This window comes from Stegastes partitus, unplaced genomic scaffold (assembly GCF_000690725.1).
Source record: "Stegastes partitus isolate 25-593 unplaced genomic scaffold, Stegastes_partitus-1.0.2 Scaffold1170, whole genome shotgun sequence".
NCBI classification, from domain to species: domain Eukaryota; kingdom Metazoa; phylum Chordata; class Actinopteri; family Pomacentridae; genus Stegastes; species Stegastes partitus.
The window spans coordinates 269,634-292,775 of NW_007578901.1; the positions used below are offsets into that span (position 1 = coordinate 269,634).

At 40.8% G+C, this 23,142-nt stretch overlaps 1 protein-coding gene across 1 annotated transcript in view; it reads left to right on the top strand.

The window, feature by feature from the left end:
• The window catches only part of ddb1 (damage-specific DNA binding protein 1), an 82,260-nt gene that overhangs the window by 39,418 nt on the left and 19,700 nt on the right, over window positions 1-23,142 (top strand). Inside the window, exons 14-21 of the mRNA XM_008296942.1 lie at window positions 2,905-3,068; window positions 5,599-5,706; window positions 9,758-9,965; window positions 12,711-12,806; window positions 13,031-13,142; window positions 14,311-14,434; window positions 19,789-19,953; window positions 20,350-20,444. Of these exons, the coding sequence (XP_008295164.1) occupies window positions 2,905-3,068; window positions 5,599-5,706; window positions 9,758-9,965; window positions 12,711-12,806; window positions 13,031-13,142; window positions 14,311-14,434; window positions 19,789-19,953; window positions 20,350-20,444 (1,072 nt within the window). The remainder of the gene's footprint in view (window positions 1-2,904; window positions 3,069-5,598; window positions 5,707-9,757; window positions 9,966-12,710; window positions 12,807-13,030; window positions 13,143-14,310; window positions 14,435-19,788; window positions 19,954-20,349; window positions 20,445-23,142) is intronic.

Below are 23,142 nucleotides of genomic sequence, written 5' to 3' on the forward strand. Positions count from 1 at the left end.
CTGGTTTCAACCTGTTCTTAATCGTTTCTAATTTTAGCTCCATATTAACCACAGAAAGCCCCGCGAGGCTAATTTCTTAATGCTAACTGCATCCATCTGCTGGTTTGATGATAGTTTTCTAGTTTGTCCTTATACTTTTTTACTCATGTTTACATTTTCAGGACATCTCATGTTTTTAATTTCCAAGACTTGAAATGGGAGCAGCACAAGTCATTTCCCCCTCAGGGATCAATAAATGTACTTCTGATTCTGATAAAGTGAGTCGGTTTGCACGTTCAGAAGAGCTTAGAAGTGAAAATGATGTGAGTTTATCTCTTAATTTATCTACTGGCTCTTTGTAACGATGCATGTTAGCATTAAAGCTACGTGGGTTTTTGCTATAACATTTAACTTCACATCAGAAATCTTCAAATCTTGTCCACATTTAGAGCCAATGTTTTGCACTTAAACTTAGCATTTAGGTCAAATTATAGTAAACATGTGACTATTTTGCATGTTAATTGAATAGTTAGTAAACGTGGCAGCAGAAAACAATCTTACCGAGCGGAGCAGCTGTCTGAAAATGTCATCAACCAAACACTCATTCACTGTGTTCCCAGTGTTTTAATTTCTTCTTTTCTGTTCCATAAAGTTTGCGTCATATTTTCCACCCGCTGCTGCAGTCTGCGTTCAGCCCGCTGCTGCAGTAAAACTGCTTTGAGGTTATTTTACAGCAGCTTTTTTAAAAAATAAAAGCCGAGGTCTTTTCTTTTTCGCGGCGTGACGGCGACCGCCGGGGCTGCTGGAAGCAAACACAGTCGGTTTGCAGCCTTGAGAGTAAATGATGAAACGAGCAAAGAGGAATAACGTTTGGCTTTTTCTCAACGTGCAGCCGGTTCGGTGCGAGTCGGGACGTATCAGAGAAGCTGTAGTTGAATTAAAGGTGCGTGCACGGCTGCAGACGCGCCTCTGAAATGCAATTACAGCGTAAGCACTCGCAGCGGGCGGTGATTATCCGCTGCATTTGCATTATTGAGCAGCCGTGTTCTTTTGCAATGCCTGAGTTTGGGCTTTTTTTTTTTGTACATTAACATTCTGGTTTTCATCTCTTGAAGGTTTGACCTTAATTGTGATGAATGATGTATGACACTGGGAGGCTGCTTTGTACTTCTTCATGCCCAGAGTGGAAAGTTTCCCCAAACTTTTTTTGTGTTTTTTAGTTTAAGGTGCCTTTGCGAGCAGGATTTATTACATCACAGCGAGTTTGGAAGCCAGCGATACGCTAACAGAAGTCTAACGTTGAAACTGGAAGCCGGTTTTCAAACAGGAGACATTTTTATATCCTGTAATTTAACTTTGGTAACGAGGAATATTTGCATAAAATCTGGAGGCGTTCGTGTCACTTCACAGCAGGTAATTAATATTTTAAAAATATCACATCTAATTATTATTCAAAGCAGCATGTTTGTCTCCATTCATACATGTCAGGATTCATCTTTTTATCTGTTTTGATCACATTTAGGTGAATATTTTGCGACTGCGGCGGGATTAAATTCACTTTTCCGGTACCTGATTACAGAATCGGTTCAGTTGCCAAGTAGGTTTTCTTTTTTTTCTCATTTGAGGAATTTAACGGGATGCTGATAATTAGAAAAAAAAAATATTAAAGCAAATATTACAAGGCCAATAAACAAATCCAGGACATATTTTAATTACATACTGCAATATTGATGCGCTATGTGCCACTATATTGTACATTTCCTTTAAATTTAATTCAGAACTTTTGTTTTTCTTTAGTCGACTGAATTAAAAATGCAAAAAATATTTTAGAATGCATGTAGCTGTAATTATCCTGAGTCTTCACCCAGTCAGAGTTAATAAATGATGCTGTCCTTCGTATAGAGACCAATGTTATGTATGAGATGCGATCAAAAAGTTCTGAGACTTTGCATATTAAAAAACTTCTTTAAATTTGGCTGCCGTTCATGTCAAAGTGTTGTCGTTGCTGCTCTGCTCCCAGAGCTCCTGCAGCGCCGTTAGCTCTCCCTGGAAGTCCTGTTACCTACGACGAGCGCAGAATCGCTTAAACTGACATTCTTTAACTTGAATTTCAGTTTGGAGAAGAGTAAGAAGAGTCGCAGGTGGCTAAATCTAGCAGGGGGGGGCGATAATTGTGTTGTTTTGGCAAAAAAAACAAACAAGAAAAGATGTTAAGTTTAGACTGTTTGCACTGAAACTTCTAAAAAAAAACTAAAATTCCTAAAATTGCAGCTGTCACACTTTCTGCACAAACAGTCTCAGAACTTTTTTTAAATCCTATCGTGTCACAGTTGGTCTGATTCTCCGCTTATAGACTTCAGGTATCATCCAGGTCGCCTCCGTTCCTTTCGCTGTTTGTCTTTCACCGTTTTCTACAACAACCCATCAAACTGCATTCTTATTTTTGTCGGTGGATTATCCGTTTCAACGGCGGCGCTCGTCTCCCTGCATGCAAATGTTGCATCAAAACAAATCCAGCGTCGCCGTCTTAAGTCCTCTGCGTCCTTCGCTTCGCCACGACTCTTAAAGAAACACAAACACACCAGAGCTCGTGTTTGTTTTTCTGCCGAGGTGCAGCCAGAACATCATATTCTAAACAACACAAACTCTACATTCAAACGTAATATTCAGAATATAGTCAATATATTATTGATTAGTTTGTCCCATACGAGCTGCTCAGGAAGTAAACTATGGGTGGTGACCGACGGTCGTGAGCTGCTGAGACAGAAGTGTTGTTGTTTTATGAGAATTAAATGACTGTCTGGCAGCTTTGATGACAACTCCACTCAGCAGACTTTCCTCAATTTGCATTTCACACCAGAGAGAGAAACAAAAAAAGAACTTTGTCGCTGTTTCTGTCTAAAGTCCTGCTCGTGTCTCCTTCAGCACCACGGAGATGGAGCACGAGGTGGCCTGCCTGGACATCACGCCCCTCGGGGAGGCCGGCGGAGAGTCGCCGCTGTGCGCCGTCGGGCTCTGGACCGACATCTCGGCCCGGGTGCTGAAGCTGCCCTGCTTCACGGCGCTGCACAAGGAGATGCTGGGCGGAGGTGAGAGGAAGCAGGAGAGGCTGCTTCCAGCCGGCGTGGAGAGAAAAAATGTCAAGTCGAATGAAGCGTGTTTCTGTGGCGTCTCGACGGAGCCGCAAAAGCCAGATAAAACTTCTCGAAATAGCTAAAAGCTCCCCGTGTGAATTATTTCTAGACGCCGGCTTCACTCGGCTGCAGAAATGACCAAACAGGGACGTCTTCAGAACACAGCAACCAACAAACTCTACAGTTTTATCATGTTTGCGCCTCTGAAATTACATTTTTTAGTGCTGCTTTTTAAAAAAAAAAAATCTAATTCTAACCTTCTAAAATATGTGCAGCTTGTGACTGAAATATAAAAAATGTAAAAATTGAACAGTTGGTTAAAGTTAAATTCACATTCCTCCCAATTCTACGTGACACAGGACGAAGAAAACGCAGAAAAATATCATCCAGACGAACCGGTAGCAATAGAAACTGAAAATTTAATTAAAGATCTGCTCGTTTCTGGCGGCTGCAGGTGGACAGAAGTGTAGAAAACTGAACAGTTCAAATGTGGTTGGTTCAGTGATAAAGGAATATTTAATTAGACGAGAAGGTCGATAGCTGGTTCATGTCTGTGCAGGAAGCATGACGCTGGAGCCAAGAGACAGTTAGGACAAAAAAAAAAAAGAAAAAAAGCCTGTAGCAACTGTGAAATTCATCAATTAACACGTTGGATCTATTTTAGTGGAACCGTTAACCTCCTGCACGTATGCACCTGTTTGGTTTTGTGCTGTTTAACCTCCTGAACCCCCAAAAACCCGCCTGACATTTCATCAAATACACTAAATAAAAAAATCGCCCAAAAATAAACCATATGTTCTAAATAAATTCTGTGAAAAACAAAAAATTCTGCGATCCTTGATGCAAACGTGAAGCCGTCATCGACTCGACTGCGACCGACAGTCATGTGACAACAATTCAGCGAGTTATCGGCTGAACCGCACGAGGAAAGTGTGGAAATCAAAAATTCAGAAAAGCAGTGAAACATCTGCAGTGTGTAGAGTCACCAGTTTTTTTTTCCTGGTATCAGTAGCACCTGTGGCACAAGTTGCTTTTTTGTAAAATAAAAAAAATTCAACATTTTATTTTATTTGTAAATTTTACTGTGCCAAAGCCGTTACCGTGCTAATTTAAAAAATAAAAATAAAAACAAACTCACAGGGGATCCAGGACATGCCTGGATTTATTGGGTTTCATGCATGTTTTTGTAGCTGAAAATTAATAAATTAGGTTAATGTCCATTTTTAACAATATTGTAATGTTAGTATTTATTATCGCAGGACACGCTGTATTTAATTTTTAATTTTTTAATTTATTTTTTTAGTATTTAAACTTCTCTGTTGGGTTCTAACCTAAATATTCTTATTTAATAGTTGGTAGGCGGTCGTATGTTCCCATTAAAAATCTCTGTATTAATAAGGTGCAGGACGTATATCGCATATTCACTGGAAGGAAAAGAAAAAAGAGGCCAGAAACTACTTCTATGCAAACTCCAGCTCCGTGTTTTTAGATGTAACATTAAGCTGCTTTTTCTAAATCAACCATAAATCTAAAATATTTTTGATTCGGCACCGTTTTTCTGGCATCTTTAAAATCGTTTCAGTTCCAGCTTGTCATTTTTATAAAGCGTGAATATTTACAGACGTGCTGGTGAACTAAATATTATGTTTTTAAAGCTCCAACGGTTCAGAGGGTTAAACAGACGACATGTTGGTGAATGGTCTCACATTTGGAGTCGATGGAAAGTGGAACTGTGCCTTTAATAAATGAATCTGTGATAGTTTAGCAGCAGTAGTTTCACTAAAAGATATTTCATAGAGCACTCAGCCTTCAGTGCAGCATTTAGACGCCAAGTATTCCAACTGGAAGCACTCAAGTATGCACGAGAGGACCCGAATACTTCTGATGGCAAAACTCATGAAAAAGTCAGCAGAGTTTCTCTGTCGCATGTTGGACCGTCTCAGACAGGACTCCAATTAGAAAGCTTCATCCATGAGGAGCATCTCCACGCTGTCGCGCTGGATTTTCCTCCTCGAGTTTGACTGACAGCTTCTTGATGCACAAACTTTGCCAGCTGTCTTCCTCGCTCACCTTAAAGAAATAAAAAAGCTGACTGCAGAGTCTAAACAGGAGCTGAATATGCAGCTGGAGGAGGAGCCGGCGGTGCCTTTTCTCACGTTAACGCTTTAATGTTTCACCCGGCTCGCTCACAAATCATCGTTTTTTCATGGAAACCTTTCATTTTGTACATTTATTTTGATGTAATTGGTCTGCAGTCTGACAAACCACCGATGTGCGTGGGGGGGAAATGGAGAAAGACAGAAGGCTTTATATTTATCCTGCAGCAGCATTCACATGGTATATATGTTTTTGCAGAAAGTTAGCAGCCAGTCGGGACAATAACCTGATAGATTTTTGTGCCAGAGACATTTCTGTAGCCATTCATCACGGCGACTGTGTGGAACAGCGCAGGAAGAATAAATCACTTGTCTGTGTGTGTCCTCAGAGATCATCCCTCGCTCAATCCTAATGACCACCTTCGAAGGCAGCTACTATCTGCTGTGCGCCCTCGGAGACGGGGCGCTCTTCTACTTCGGCCTGGACCTGCAGACGGGTAGGTCTCTAACTTCCCGGGCTGATAAAGGGCCTCCGGGCAGGGCCACGGGCAGCTGTCTGGGAGCATCCTCGCTTCCAGAGCGTTATTTCATGTGGACTTGCATAACTGCCGGCGTTATATTTGGACGTAGCGGCGGAGAAGCTGTGCAGCCTGGAGACATCTGTGGTATCGGTGTTTTGATTGAAAGCCTGAACAGAAAAAAAACACATCCAGTGCAGTCCAAAGGTACAGCAGCAAAGCCATAAATTCTACTTTTACAAGACTGTTGCTGAGAATCCTACTTTATATTTATTATTGGTCTTCATAGGAGGAGGTGGTTCTGTACTGGACCTCATTACATTTAGAAAAAATGCCCAGAAACTGCTTCATGTTCAGAGATTTATGCCATATTTGTGCAAAAATACCAACATCTGGCAGCTCCTGGTTCTCTGGTGTGACTTAAAATGACTGTAAACTGAATATCTTTGGATTCTGGATGTTTTTTTTGACAAAACGTCACATTTGATGGCATCTGTGTTATCTGTGTTTGATTGAAAGCCTGAACAAAAAAACATTCGCACATCTAATGCAATCTTATCTTTTAAAGCCACACACTGTGGCTGGGGGTCATTAGGTGTCACACAAGACGTGGTCATGGTGCCCCTCTACCAGCTAAAACCTCAGTGCCTCGCTTTGAGGTCTTTGTGGGGTTAATGTTTTGGTACAGCTAAAAACGCTGACATATAACTGCTTGATTTTGTTTTATTTTCAGTTTAGCTGGTTTACTAAACAGACTGACGGCGGCTTTCTTAAAGTTCAGCTGCAACGAGCTGCAGCAAAAAGTAAAGTTTAAGTAAATTAAGCTAAACACTGTCTCAAATTAGCAAAACAAAGTAAAAAATAAATATTGCTGCAGTACTTTACAATCCAAAAGTTCAACAAATTGCTATTTTCAGTGTTTAGTTGCTGCTCTGAGGTCTTACTTTATAAAAGAGCTGAATAATTATCTGTACCTTAGTCTCCTTGTGACTGGTTTTGACACCTTCAACACGTTTCAGAGACTCGTCTTGGTTCTCTTTTGAGGCTTTATTCTGACCAGAACAAACAGATTTAACTGTTATATTAAGAAAATGTTCCTTCAGGTTGACAAAATCTGGTATTACTTGGAGTTTCTGGTAAAAACGGAGGCAGCAGAAGCTGTTCTATCCTGAATTTTAGGTCCGACTGTGGGTCAAGCTCCATAAGCGCCTGATCCTACACTATATATAGGTCAGTGGGGCCTTTTATTAGATGCTCTGCCTGCCCAAGTCTTTCAAACTCCCCAGTTTGGGTGAAGCTTTCTATATAAGAATTGTAATCTCAGAGCCCCAGGGAAGGGACTGAAGTCACTGCAGTGGTATCATCCACTGGAGACACCCAGCTGATGTCATTTTTCAGCAGTAAGAAGCACATTAAGAAGCACAGAGGACATTATGCTGCGTCCACAAGCTGAGCGCTGAATGTTAGCTGGATCCTCCCGACTCAAGCTGGCTGAACATTCATCTTCATATGTCCAGCAAATCTCTGTTGATCCTTTAATTTGTGTTTTGATTGATGTATTTGTAGACATACGGTGTAAGATGTGTTTTTATTGAAGCGGATACCAGATTATCTCGTTAGCGCCTGTCAGTGGGATGGATGGTGGCGGGCGTTGAGCTGACGTGTTAGAAGCAGGATCGAAGGAGAAACTCTAAAACCAGCAGCGTCTCCGAAATGTTCCCGTCATGCAGCAGTCACCAAAAGTAGTCCAAGGAAGGACGGTGGGTGAAACGGTGATGGTGTCGCGGACGCCGAAGGCTGATTAACGAGCCGAGGCTGACCTCGGTGGGTTGATGCCACAGAGGAGCGACTGTAGGACGAACTGCTGAAGAACTTAACGAAGGCTGTGATAGAACGCTGTCGGAACACACACAGGAGTACAGAGTGAAGCAGCTGGGAGGCAAATTATGAAGAGTTTTCTAATTTAATAATCAGCAGTAGGGGTATTAGAAATATGTTTCTTTGATCCAGCTCGAGTCATTTATTCTTATCATGCGCCGACACCAAGTCCCAATCTGGTGCTGTTTTCTGAGATAATACACGCTTTGAGTATTTTAGCTGCAGTTCCTGGTTGTTCCACCAGGTGGAGCTTCTCACTGTCACTCAGACTACAGCTCATGGTGGCAGCAGAGAGCATTGTGGGAGTTTAGCAGCAACGGGACCATGACAGACACTCTGAGGAGGTTCATGACCTCCGACTAGAGCTTAAGTGGTTTTGGACAAATTAGTCTCATTTTGGGCAACTTTTTAATTGGAAGACATTTTAGACCAGTTTTTTTTACATTTGGTAAAGGTTTTCAGGCATTTAGGACAACTACCAAGTCATTTTGGACAAGTTTTAGTCACTGTGGAGAAGTTTCATGATGTTTTGGTCAGGATTTTTTGTTTTTTTGGGTTTTTTTTAAGCTGCAGTACCTGGTTGTTCCACCAGGTGGAGCCTCTCACTGTTTAATCCTGTAGAGACCAGAGGAGGCGTCACTCAGACTGCAGCTCATGGTGGCAGCAGAGAGCATTGTGGGAGTTTAGTCTAAATGTGACAAGTTTTGAGTCATTTTAGGGTAAATTTGGGTCATTTTGGAGACGTTTTAGGACGTTTTGATTAAGTTTTTTTTTAGTTTAGCTGTATGGCAGTATGGGAGTTTAGCAGCAACGGGACCACGACAGAGACTCTGAGGAGGTTCATGACCTCCAGCCAGTGGTGGCATGTTACATACTGGGATGGTACTCTTACATCCCATTGGTGTATCTAACCGAGGCTGCCCGTGAGCCATATGTCCGTTATATATTAATCCAATATTACTTTATTATGCTGTACTTTTGATAGAAATAATCCAAATATAAAATAAAGGATCGGGCTCAGGTTCTACTGATATCGACCAGATAGAAATCGCCTTGCACCTATTAGTGATGTCCTACTAGTAGGCAGCATTATTGATCACTGATTGATGACTAAGTCTGGCTTGAATTACCTCCTGAGCTCTGGCTGGAGGTCATGAACCTCCTCATAAGTCTCTGTCATGGTGCCTGTTGCTAGCTGAACCCCCATAGTTCTCTCTGCTTGCCAACATAAACCGCCTGTTAATCCACAATATATGTTCTTTCTCCATTTGTTGTTCCACCAGAGCTTCACAAGGTTCCTGAACGCCTCCAGAACATTAACGAACCAGCTCGGATGCAGACATGCAGTTTTGTCTTCAAGCATTAGAGCCGTACATTTGATTGATTCTCACAACTTTAATGAACTTCCAGTGTCAATTATCTCAGGAAACGTCGTCAGATTGAGATGCTAAATATGAAATGAGTCAGGAGGAGGCCGAGCAACTCAATCGAGACCTCCTCAGTTATTGTCATTACTGACTAATGACCATCGCAGTTCTCCTCAAGGCCCAAGCTGACATCTTCCAATTGCTTGTTTTGTCAAACCGGCGCTCCACAATATACTATATAAGCAAATGTAATTAATTTACAGCGACACACAACAAAGGGAGGCGGCCAAATTAATTGCAGATGGGTTATTTTCTTTTCTTTTCTTTTCTTTTCCGTCGAGTGAAAAGTTAATAGACGAACGGTGTCAGCTGGAGTGTTCAGGCAATTATAGAAACCTGTGGGCAAGCAGACACGGACCAGGAACTGGGTTAATGTGACAACACAGGACGTATTTGTGTTGAAAGAATAAAAACAGGGAGTCAGCCGCAGCGTTGGAGTGCATGCTAATGCACTCATTAATGTTGCTTTGGTGTGCTGAGATCATAGCGGCGGATGGAGTGGTCAGCGGGGACGGAGACATCAAAGTAGAGTATAGATGCGACTCTTCAGACTGCCGGTTGCACAAACATTAAAGAAAACGCTGGAGAGGCGTAATGAAGGCTGGTGTGCAGAGCCGCGGGTCTCCGAATGGTCTGCTGAACATTGAATAGATCTTCTGCTGGAGGCTCTTTTGACCCAAACAACGATCCGGCGCTAACCTTCGATTTGTTTTGCCGTCTCCCAGGTTCCCTCAGCGAGCGCAAGAAGGTGACCCTGGGAACTCAGCCCACCGTGCTGAGGACCTTCCGCTCGCTGTCCACCTCCAACGTGTTCGCCTGCTCCGACCGGCCCACCGTCATCTACTCGTCCAACCACAAGCTGGTGTTCTCCAACGTCAACCTCAAGGAGGTCAACTACATGTGTCCGCTCAACTCCGAGGGCTACCCGGACAGGTCTGAACACGACTTTATCAGCCTGCAGCATCACACAACACGTTTTACAGCTTAATGCACATAAATGCAGCCACTCAAATATTATCAACGACTTCCTGTTCAGGTGACGCTAACGTATGAGTCCAACTAGTGAATGCAGGTGTGTTTAATCAGCCCTTAGAGGTGATGTAGTCATGTGACGTTTTTGAGACGTCATGCCGTCAACTTCACTCCAAAGTACAGACTTTAAACTCTCTCACAGTTTTTGTTTCACGTCGATAGACCAAATAAAACCGGAGATAAGATATTAGGAATGTGTGTGAAAAGAAAAAATGTGCAGTGCAGGCGTCGCATTTCTTTCAACATCTTCGTCATTTGTCGTCGTTTTACAAAACGAAAGTGAAAGAAAGTCGCTGAAGTGCAGCTCCTGTGACGTGGCTGTACTGTTGTCAGGAGTAGTGTAGATTAAAAGAGAAAGAAAGCCACAAATATTTGTATTTAAGTTTGATTTTATATCAAATTTACCTTTCCATGTTCATGTCTGGAACCTATACTTATGTTTTCAACTTTCAACTTGCATGTTTGTGGTTTTTATTAGAATAAATAATAGATTTTTTCAAAGTGGATTTTATATTTTTTGTGTTTTTGAGCCTAAAATATTGATATAGTTGGTTAAAGTGAAAAAATAATGGGTCATAGAGGTGATGTGCTGAAGAGAAGACAGTAAACATGGGCAAACTAAAAGTATGTAAATATTATATTATCTTAATATATATTATTATATATAACCAGTTATTTGTTAGTTATTATATATAAATATTATATTATCTTACACAGATAATTTTGGCGTTCTACTCTAATGTTTATATTTATTTTTACTCTCGTTTTATTGTACTTATTATCTATTTGGCTTTTTCTTTAAAAAGAATAAGGGGTCCTGAGTGTTAATTTCGTACCACAAACATGTGAATGTGAGCTGGCAGGACGAATAAAGTTCCTTGAGTCCAAAACCCAGACCTCTGAGAGTTGACTTTAACCGTAGAAGCTCAGATGGTTCCTGGATCCAGTTATTAAGTTCGCTGTTGGTTTAATACGAGTTTAACCCCAGAACATGAGAATCCTTGTTTCTGATCCGGTTTTCCATCTGGAACAGAACTCTGTTCAGCCTTTTAGAGGTGACTGGATGGTGTTCTGTTGTGTAGTTTATTAAGAATCCAGCATTTCCTGTTTCTCAGAGTCCTTTCTGTTTGCGAGCACTCGCCCCCCCCCCCCGTATGATTTAATAAAATCCTGACTACGTATTAGATGTAAACTCCCTGTTTGTTGAGGATAAGTGCTTACAGCTCCATCCGTCTTCTCCTGACGTGACAAAGCAGGTGTTGAAGAACCGCGCGGCCGAATAATTAATTGATTTTAAATCAAAATCGCAGTTTGAAACAGTCTAATTAGAGAATCCTGCAACGGCTGCAGTTTGGGACGTTTATTATGCAGCGAGCCGGAGTCCAAACCGTCGCGTCATCGCTTTCTACGGATTCCTGAAGCTCGACTTTAACCCTCTGGACTCCGAACAGCGGCTTCTGTTGGTTCTGTGGGTTCGTTTTTCTCTGCACCTCTAAAAGACAAACCAGGAAGAAGGAGAGAGAATCAGAAACGTCTTCTCACAGTTAGAATTTTCCACAAAGAAAAGAAAAGCTCAAGTCCTTTGATTCGTCATTCTGCAATAATTGAGAATACCTGATATTGTTCCAGGTGTGTAAAGGTGTTACTGACATGAGGATGAAAACGGTGGCTCTGCATGTTATAGATGTTTCACTACTTTCATTTTTAATTGCCATTTTTATCACCTGTCTGCCCGACGCTCTGTCAACACTGCCTGCAGTTCAGCCCAGTTTAGCCAAAACAAAACAAAGGATTTGTCACGTGACTGTTGGTCGCTAGCAGCTTCATGATGGAGTAGAAGAGTGCAGATTTATTTTTATGTTTTACACAATTTGTTGAGCACAAATTATTAACTTTTGGCAAGTTTTTAAATGTAGAACATCACAGTTTTAAAGCTTAGATTTGGTTAATTTTCCTGACAGAACTGTGCATCACACGTGATGTGTTCAGGGACCATCAGGAAGATAATAATGCGAAGATTTTTTCTGTTTTTACAGTTTCTAGCTCTGATGAATTATGTAATTTTGGGGAGTTTTAAAAAATAAATCTGTAATATACTTTTCAAACCTGCCGACAGGCTTTGAAGATGATTTTAACATAAGAACATTTCAGTCAAGAAGTCCTTGAATTTTTGTCATGTGACTGTTGGTCGCAGCCGAGTCGTCGATGGCTTCACGGTTGTGAGAAGGATTCAAAAATTTGCTGTTTTTGACAGAATCTGTTTCGTGCAAACGGTTAATTTTTAGCACATTTTTCAATGAGACGCGTAGAATAAAGTGATTTTAAGCTCAGATTTTGTTCTGTTTTTCCAGTTTCTGGCTGATAAATGTGCTTTTTAGGGTTCAGAGGGTTCAGAGACTTGATTCCAAATCAGATTTTGAGTCTGCAATTGCAATTTTTCTGACAATTTTCCTCCGAATCACTCAGCCGTGCTCTGAGAGATTCATCCCCACGACTCGTTTGCTTTGACGCCCTCGAGCCGACGCAGTTGGCTCAGATTTACTCTCAATTACAGAAATGCACACAATCCAACTGTTTATTTGCTCAGAGTGGCTCATTTCCCTCTCGCCGTTCCTTCTCTAATCCAACGTCTCCTCTGCCTCACAGCCTGGCTCTGGCCAACAACAGCACCCTGACCATCGGCACCATCGACGAGATCCAGAAGCTCCACATCCGCACCGTGCCCCTCTACGAGTCCCCCAGGTCGGCGCCGCGCCTCAAATATTGAGTCAGAACTGAACTTTGAAGTGAACGCTTCACATCCATCATCTGTACAAACAGGGCTGCGTGTTCTGCGTGTTTGCTGCGACTCTGCCTGTTTGCTCGCTGCTCTCCCTGTTGCCGTCGTACGTCTGCTGAATAATCCTCCGCTCGCGTTAAATAAGTTATTAAAAGGTCTCTTCTGTTTTTGTTTCCGACCGCACCAGGCGGATCTGCTACCAGGAGGTGTCGCAGTGTTTCGGGGTTCTGTCCAGCCGGGTGGAGATCCAGGACGTGAGCGGCACCACGTCGGCGGTGCGACCCAGCGCCAGCACGCAGGTACTGCAGCTGCCGCCGCCGCCGCCGGGCTCGTTGCTTTGTTTTGTTTGCTCTTATCTAAGCGGGCACGCTGACTAAGAACATTATTTATAACACGAGACCGGCAGCTCGTCAGGACGGCAGACGTCTCGTCCTGTTAGTCATCCGGCAGCTTCACCGGAGCTGCGAGTTCAGAACCGGCAATTTAATCTCATTGCTGAGAATTCTAATCGTGGCGTAGCTGCAGCTGTTAGAGTTTAAACTCAGTAGGTGACCCCCAACACACACCAGAAGTATGATTTTTATTAGTTATAATTGGATCATTTTATACAAAAAAAAACTCAAAACTTTCCATCCGACCTCCTTAGAACCCGCTGGTTCTGTATCTACTGTGACTTTATTTAATGAAGCACAGGTCCAGATCAGTTTAACCTCCATCCAGGTGGTGCAGGCTGAACACTAACTCCAGTTTTGCCTTCAGAAAAACACTAAATCACCACGAAATTAACCCAACAACTGAAAACAGCAGAAACGGCAGAAATTAACAGAAACAGACACAAAATCACCACAAAAGGGCCAAAATTACCCCCAAAAAAGGCTAAATTAACCCAACAACTAACAATCGACACAAAAAAAACTGAGAAATCACCACAGAAACAGTAGAAAGTACCACAAAGACACACAAAATCACCACAAAAGAGTCAAATTACTTTAAAGACTCAACCTTGCCACAAAATAATGTGAAAACTACCACAAGAATACACAAAATCAACACATAAAGATGTAAAATTATCCATAAAAGGACCAAAATTACCACAAACAAATGCATAATGCACAAATGACCATATTCACAGTGTGACGGTAGAACTCTGGTCAGTAGATAAAGGTGTTGCGGATCCAGAACCAGATGTTCTGAGGAGGTTCTGGTTGGCTTCCACCTAAACTCTACAACATAGCTCCTCCTCTGTGTTTCATGACGACCTCGGGGTGTTCTGTTTTGTGTTGTTGTCCTTCCTGGAGCTAAACGTAGCTGCAGATAGTTCACATCAGATCCCACCTGCACCACCAGAACCTGTTTGATCTGCTGACGAGCAGCTGCGAGCCAGTACAGAACAGCGGGTCCGGCGCTGACGGCTGGTTCCGGCTCTGAGAGCTAATTAACAAGCTGATGCACTTGTCTCGTCTGCAGGCCCTCAGCACCAGCGTGAGCTCCAGCAAGCTCTTCCCCAGCAGCACGTCTCCCCACGAGACCTCCTTCGGCGAGGAGGTGGAGGTCCACAGCCTGCTCGTGGTGGACCAGCACACCTTTGAAGGTGAGCCGCTCTCCGTTTGAACTCGGGTGCTTCGACACGCAGCGCCCGGTGCTGAACTGATGCGCTCGGAGCAGAGAGCGTTTGATGTGGAGCGGAGCCGACGCTGGTCTGACGAATCGAGGTGGTCGGCTTCCTCGGCTCAGCGTTTTAAGGTTCTGAGCGTCTGAAAAACAGAGTGTTTATAGATGAGACGCTAAAATAAGTCCACAGCCCAGAATGATAACTCAGTTTGTTCACATCCAGTCACTGGAACAGCTGCTTTAAATAAGACCTACAGAATAGAAAGGTTTTAATGAAATAAGATGATTTGTAGGTTTCACCAGATAAGAAAGTTTTCTGAATGTTTTCTCAGTTTTAACCTCAGTTCAACAGAAAAACGGCAGAAGTTTTCTAATATTTTCCTGCTGCTCAGTCGAGTCACCGACGGCTTCACGGCTGCATCAATTAGTGCCGAAAGTTTAGCTTTTCAAAGAATTAGTTCTCAGCAGTTTGTTTGTAAATAAGAGATGCAGAATAGAAAGATTTTAATGACATTTAATGATTTCTTAGCTCAGATTTCACCAGTTAAAGTTGAATTTTCTCTCAGTTTTAGCCTTCGGTTCAGCAGAAAAACCAGAATTTTGTGGTTTTTGTCAAAACTTTGTTCACCGTCGAGTCACCGACGGCTTCACGGCTGCACCAATTAGTGCTGAATGTTTGGTTTTTCAAAGAACTAGTTCACAGCAAACAGTTTGACTTTAAATCAGACGTGCAGATCTTGGTGACATCAGCTCACATTTCAGTCGTTCAGGATATTTACTGAATTTATTCTCGGCTTTAGCCTTCAGTTCAGCAGAAAAGCGCCAGAATTTTTGTCACGTGACCGTTTTTCACTGTTGAGTCACAGAATCTTTTTGGGGAAATTTTTATTTATTTTTTTTGAGAAGTTTTAAACGAGACGCATTGAGAAGCTGTCATTTATTTTTTGTGTGTGTGTGAAAGAAATATTTTCACCCTGAAGTTGTTGTTTTTCCCGATGGAACCGAAAGTCTCACATGATTAGTTCAAGGACTGTGGGAAAGTTGAACATCTGAGGATTTTTTCTATTTTTTCAGAATCTTTTTGCGAAAACCGTTTTTTTTTTTTTTTTTTTTTTTGGAGAATTTTTAAACGAGACTCATAGAGAAGCTGTGATTTTAAACAAATATTCTGGATTTTTAGCCCTGATGTCGTTGTTTTTCCCGATGGAACCAAAAGTCTCACATGATTAGTTCAAGGAACGTGGGAAAATTGAACATCTGAGGATTTTTTCTGCTTTCACTGTTTGCGGCTCTGATAAATGGTGTAATTCTGTCGTCCTAACATCCAGAAAAACTGCAAATAATGCGAGAATGTACTAAAGTTAAGAATAAAAACAGTTTAGTTGTTCATCTAGAATTATTAAGATCAGAAAGAAAGACGATCCCTGATTTAATCTTAATTAATATTTGGACATTTGCCTGTTTTTTTTAACGCTGGTATTTGATGAATTTGTGTTTCTCAGCGTCTGCAGCTGTTTGAACATGTCGTGCGTTGCAGGTTTGTTCTGCTTTGCGTTGCAGATCCGGCGACACCAAACGCTCCCGTTAAGCGTCCAGGCGTGAATCAGAGCCGAGTTATGTTTTAACGAGATGTAAATAAGGGCCCGGTTCAGCGCCGATGAGTCCGTTTGTTAATCAGATGACGGCTCGTTTGGGAGATTCTTCGTCAGACGTCCTGATGAATCGGCTCCTCGTCGGTGTGGTGCTTAAATTTATCGGCCACCTCCACGTTCAGCGCCCGGGTTAACGAGCAGAACTGGAGATAAACGTGACGGATGTTCTGCTGGACAGGTGCAATAAAACCAACAGCAGAGTGAAGGACATGAATAAATAACGAGGCTGCTCGCCGCTAATTATTCCACTTTGCTTTATGGTCCTAATAAGCTTCCTCGCCTTCGTAGACTGTAGAAAAAAAATAAAAATAAGCTGTTATTTTTTTTTTGGTTTGATAAATTAATATCTAAAATTACACAATTATATAAATAACTTACCTGTAAAAACAAAAGAAGCTAGAACTGTAAATAACATCCACACCAAACATCTGTGTTTTTGCACATTATTTAGATTTTTACTACATTTGAATATTAAATTAAGCTACTATTATTTATTTTTATTAGATTTTTATTTTTATTTCTATTAGTATTTAAACCACATAATATTATTATATTGCAGATATTTGCCATAATTTGATAGAAAAATACACAGAAATTCCTCTAAAATCACCAGAAAAAAATAAAACTTTACATTTTAACTCTTTTTAAAAAAATAAAACAGGCTACACCTTTGACCCCAAGAGAAAGCTGTTTTTACTGGATGTAAATCTGTAAAAATATGATTATTTTCTGAGTATTTGCTGATTGTTTTTTTTTTTAAACTATAATATTTATTTTATGGAGTTTATGATTTTACTGTATTAATTTTAAAATCACAGAAGTAAAATATTTATTTACACATTATTGTAAAAACATAGTTTTTTTTAACCTGTCCTTTTTTTTATGCTAGTTTGTCTAAGTCTAGATACTGTCTAATATATTAACAAAAAATACTGATTTACATGTTAATTGTAAAAAAAAAAAAAAAAAGATAAATTGTCTAATTTTATAAATGACAATTTCTTCTTTTTACTGTATTTAAATCACTTTTTAATGATTATTATTATTTTGCTCTTATTTAAAAAACAAAATCTGTACATTAAGGATTGAAATGATTTTATAATTGTCACATTAATTCTGCAGATTGTCCATGTTTGGTAGATTACAGACAATAACTGTATTCATTAACATGTTGACAGCTAAACCAACCTCTGGATTTTAAACCCGTCTGTTTGCAGAGTCGAGCGCTAGAGTCCAGACCGTGGAGTCTGTGCTGGACCTGCTCGGTGCAGGAGGCGGCCTACATGTACATTATTCCACAGCCTGTGCAGCTCTGCCATAAATCAAACAGAAATGTTTCGGATTCAGGCTGCAGGCTGCTGAACTCCGGCTCTGATTTTTAGTGATTTTCGTCCTTCTGCTGCGCCGCAGAAGAAGACGAGGGAGGCAAACAAAGAGCAGGTTTCTCAGAGGTGAAGCTTAACTTTTATGAAACTCAGTGAGGAAACCGTAGAACCAGCCGGAGTGGATCAGAGTCCTAACCAGAGCTCGGTGATGTGGACGAGGAAACAGAGGCGTGCTGCTGAGTTCCTGAGCTGCTCGTCGTCAGCAGACAGTTTGACAGCTCGTGTTCGTGTCCGTTGTGCTGTGCGCTGAACTGTGCTGTTCTGATGAAACCTGCCAGAGCAGCCGTGTTCCCTGGTGTCGCTTCGGCCCGTCGGGCTCCATGGTTTCCAGGAAGTACCGCTCCACATCTAACAAACCGGGCCGCTGCCCTCTGAGCGCTGATTCTGGAGGAGGGTTTTGTGCACATTTTTCCTCACTGTTGCTCCTTTTTCACTGCAGTATAAATTTATTGCTTCTGTTGCTGGAGTTATTCTGCTTTTAAAGTCTGTTCAGAAGCTTCAGTTCACGTCATTTAATGTCATCAGTGTAGCTGGAGTCCGGATATGGAGCAGTGAGGGTAACGGCAAATTACAGAAATAAATCAATAAAAGAATAATAAAATAAAAGTGGAAATCAAAAGAAGAATAAATAAAATAAAAAATAAATAATGTGGCAGTAAAAACCAATATTAATAAAAAATGAATCCATAAAAGAAAAGGCTGATAAAAGTAGAAATATAAAGACAAATAAATAAAATAATGAAAGTAAAATTATTTATTTTGTATTATTTTTTAAATTTAATTTTGTTTATTATTATTATTATATTTTTAATTGTTTTTATTCATTTAATTTTTTATTTTCATTCCTACTGTGCACATTTTTCTGCACATATTTCCTTTGCTTTTAAAGCGACATTCTAAAAATTTAATTTTAAAAAAAAAGAAAAAAATATTTTAAAAAAGAAGAAAAATAAATAAATTTAAAAAGTTAATAAATACATAAATAAAAATTGTTTAATTTTTTTGTCTTTATATTTCTACTATTTTTTTCCTTTAAAACTGAACATTATACATGATGGGTATAAAAACTGTCAGAAAGTTGAATTCTGTGATTTTTATTTATTTTTTATTTTTTCTGTTCTTACCAGTTCTGGTTCTGATAAAAAGGTGTAATTTTAGCAATTTTGATTTATTTTTTTTAAACCAATGTCACGATAATTTCTTCATCTTCTTTTGTTGCTAAAAGTCTTTGTGTTCATTGAGCCTCACTTTGTTTTCTCAGCAGCAAGTTTCTCTTTTTGACTGTTTATGAAGCTCACAGGGTGAATGTTTAAACGAGACTTGAGCATAATCAGGATTTTAATGAAATACAACAACTTTAGGCTCAGATAGAACAGATCAGAAGTTTGGAAAGTTCACTGTTTGATTTTATTCTTTTACTTTTAATACTTTTCTCATTGTTTTACTTTGCGGTTGAGCCTAAAAGTTCCTGATTTTTTGTCCCGTTACTGTTTATCACAGCCGAGTTGGTCCCGGCTTCACGATTGTGACGAAGGATGCAGAATTTTCTGTTTTTTACAGAATCTGTTTTGCACAAACGGTTCATTTTTGGTGTTTTTTTAAAAATGAGACACGATGTGCAGCAGTATTGATGGGATATTTGTTGTTTTTTTTCCCAACAAAACTAATAATCACACATGATGAGTGTAAAAACTGTCAGAACAGTGAATTCAATGATTTTTTTCTTCTGTTTTTACAATTTCTGGCTCTGATAAAAGGTGTAATTTTGGTGATATTTATTTATTTTTTAAATCGATATCTCTATAATTTCTTCATCTTCTTTTGTTGCTAGAACTCACTGAGCCTCAGCAGACTGTTAACGAAGCACGCAGTCTGGATTTAGAAACGAGACGTGAGCGATGACGGGATTTTCGTCCCGACTGTCAGGAATCATTCACGGCTTCATGTTTGTGACGACAAACTCAGAATTTTTCCTTTTTTTACAGAATGTGTTTAACGCCAACAACGCGTTTTTTGGCTAATTTTTAAATGAGACGTTTGAATTAAGTACATTTTTATTAAATATCTGGCTTTCTAGTTTGTGTTTTCTGTCCTTAAACCACATAAACGTCGATAAACTGACGATTCTTTCTGCTGTTACAGCTTCTGGTTTGGATATTTGGTGTAACTCTGGTGGTATTTGTAGGAAGCAGCTCACCTGTTGCAGGTGTTTGTGTTCAGAGAGACGATGAAAGCTGCCAGAGCGAGGTGTGGAGCTGCTCTTCCTGTCTGAGCTGTGTTTGTGTGTCTCCCGTCAGTCCTCCACGCTCACCAGTTCCTGCCCAGCGAGTACGCCCTCAGCATGGTGTCCTGCCGCCTGGGCAAGGACCCGTCGGTCTACTTCATCGTGGGCACCGCCATGGTTTACCCTGAGGAGGCCGAGCCCAAGCAGGGCCGCATCATCGTCTTCCACTACACCGACGGTCAGTGTCTGCTCGCCAAACCAGCGCCGCCGTGCTCCCTCGGCCTGATCCTGCTTGTCTTCCTCTGTTTCCATTTCCTCCCGCCGCCCTCTGCGATGTATTTCACGCACGGACACTCTGCCCTGCCGAGCTCTTGTTTCCCTCCTCGCTTAATCATTTCCTTATCGCTCCTTATCAGGCGTCCCTCCTCCTCCTCCTCCTCCTCCTCCTCCTCCTTCTCCTCGTCCTCACCTCATTTCCTTTCGTCCCCCCTCAAGGTGCATGGCTCGCCTTTCATTTATCCTCCCTGAGCTGCCTCATCGTTATTCCCAGCGCTTCCTCGTCCCCGACTCGTTCTGGGTTCAGCGTGGCACCGCCCGTGCAGCCCTCTGACAGACTTTGTGCTCTTTCATGCAGGAAAGCTGCAGACGGTGGCGGAGAAGGAGGTGAAGGGAGCCGTCTACTCCATGGTGGAGTTCAACGGCAAGCTGCTGGCCAGCATCAACAGCACAGTGAGTGGCGTTTCCACACAGACCTGCACCACAGAGCCGCTTTAATGAAGACGAACACGTCAGATTATATCTGTACAGCAGGACGGTCGGCACAGTTAAATCTTTATTCTCAGGCCGTTTAAAGGAACTGCCTCGTTCAGCTGCACAGAGTTTAACATCTGGTCTGAGGTCCTGGTTTCTCTCACTGGGTCAGAACACGTCGTCATAATTCTGTTTAATCAGCTCCGGTCCTTGTTTAAGGCGCTGAACTCCAGATTCTTTCTGTTTTCTGTCTCGTTTTTCTTCACTGTGGCTCATTTCTCACCACAATCTGAAATCCTGCAGCTCCGTGGAAACAAAACAGCTGTGAAAAATTAGACAGAACTCAGAAATGACAGTTAAAATACCAGAAATCACAAAAAGATATAAAGTTAATGGACTATTTATTGTATAGACATCATTTAAAAACAAAAAAAAGCAAATAACTACGTATTATTAAATCATTTATTGTCATGTTGCTGCAGAAAAATGTACGCAGTAGGAATGCGACACTGATTACTTATTGTGCAAAAATTGTTTAAACAAAACAAATAAAAAAAACTGTACATCCTGCTGATGTTTATCATTTAAACAGATTGAACACAGCCTGCAGTTCAGCCGAATGTTCTCTGATTTTTTACCATCAGTCTGCTGGTTGCAGCTGAATCAAACGTGACTTCCTGGTTGTTTTAAAGTTCACAGAATTTTTAGTTTTTCACAGAATCTGGTTGCAGACAGCTGTTCATTTTTGCAGATTTTTATACTAATTTTTTTAAACAAGGCACGTGAAATGAAGTGAATCATAAAATATTGCAGATTTTTCAATATTGCAGTCAGAACGACAGAAATCATGAAGAAAGAGACAAAAAAATACCCTTTTCATGTCCACATGTGCTGTTAACACCAGAAACAGTGGCTCCACATATTATAGATATTTTAACCTCTTTTATATTCCTAGTTTGCTTCCACACTAGTTTCCTCTCTGCTGAAACACAGCCTGCAGTTCAGCCCAATGTTCTCTAGTTTCTTGTTATTTGACTGTCGGTCACAGCCGAGCCGTTTGTTCCTGGTTTCACCAACAAGAGCAGAATTAGTTGTTTTTTGCAGAATTTATTCAGTCTGAAAGGTTAATTTTCTTTAATTTCTTAAACAAAGCAGATAAAATAGTGTGACTTGGATGAAATAATCACGATTTTAAGCTTCGATTTGTTTCATTTCCCAACAAACCTGCACAAATTCAAGGTCTGCAAGTTGAACCATTTCTTCTGCTCTTACACCTCCTGCCTCTGATTAATAATTTAATTTTGGTGATTTTTCTAAACCAACACACCTTTCAAACCTGCCGGCGCATTTAGGGGTTCAGAGGAAACACGAGAGTCTGTTAACGGCGCCGATGATCCTTCATCTTGTTGTGTTTTTAGAATCATAAAGCTCGCTCTGTGTTGGTTTCCTCAGCAGTGAGCGAGCTCCTGGTTGTCTCGTATGTTCTGTCTTTGTGCTCTTTTATTATTTAAGAAGCCGTTCAGGAAGAAAACTGCCTCCTCGGTCGTTTTTCAGTCCGATATCTAAACAGCTTCATCCCTCCGCCCTCCACTCTGAGCTATCCATAGATTAGAGGGATTAGGAGCTGGAGCGGCGGCTTTATCTGCACATATCACGCTCTTGGAGGGTTTCTGATTTCTGGACCACTTCACTGCTTCACCTTCATCACAGAAACGCTCTAAATTAATATTTCAAAGCGGTATTAGCGGCCGAGTGCAGCCGCAGCGTTTCAAACATTTACTCAGTCACTCAGAGAGCCGCGTGCTTTTCTTTTTTTTTCCACCATTAAACTCAAGTTAAACAGCGTTTAAGCACTTATCAGAGGTGATGTTAATTTTCCACTTTGGGAGCAGCTCTGGCTGAACATAATGCAACACGGCGACGTGATTTGACATCGGCTGCTTCTCAAATGACTGGATTTAATGAATTTCGTCAGTCGAACGGCTCCACGTTCTCTCCCCGCCGACGCTTTCTTGGCTGGAGACGGTTTTCATCGGCATCAAACTTCACAAGAAGTCGCTTTACGAGAGCGTTGTGACAGTTCTAGTGGAGACGAGAAGACGGAGCTGTGGAAAACTCCAGTCTGCTTTTTGTTCATGTGCAGATTTGGGTGTAAATAAAACAGCAACAAGCTAAAAGATCAACAGTGCATCATGTAACTGAACATATTTGATGTAAAAAGTAAACATAGACGTAAAAATCCGCCTGTTTTAAAGGAGCAGGTCGACGTTTATGGAGGAAATAAGTTTTTTCTTAAATTTTAATCACACTGATGCTACAGCAAGCAGCTAGTTAGCTTGAATTAGCTCTAAAAGGTGGAAATGTAGAAACAACGAACCTGTTGTTAGTCAAAATGAACTAAGATAAACCTCTTAAGTTAATTTTAACACATCTGAACTTGTTTCTTTAGCTACAGAGCTTCTCAACCTGCATTAAGACGTCTAAACATAAAGAAAAACTACAACAAAAAAAAAAGATTAAATGAAAGATTTTAAGTTTAAAATAAAAAACAGCTTTTAGTAAAAGTGCAGAATTTATTGAAGTCACTTATTTTACATTTATATTTTTAAATATTTATACTTATTGATATTAATTATACAGAAATCTGTTCTCACTTTGACATGGAAGAACCCTTTTC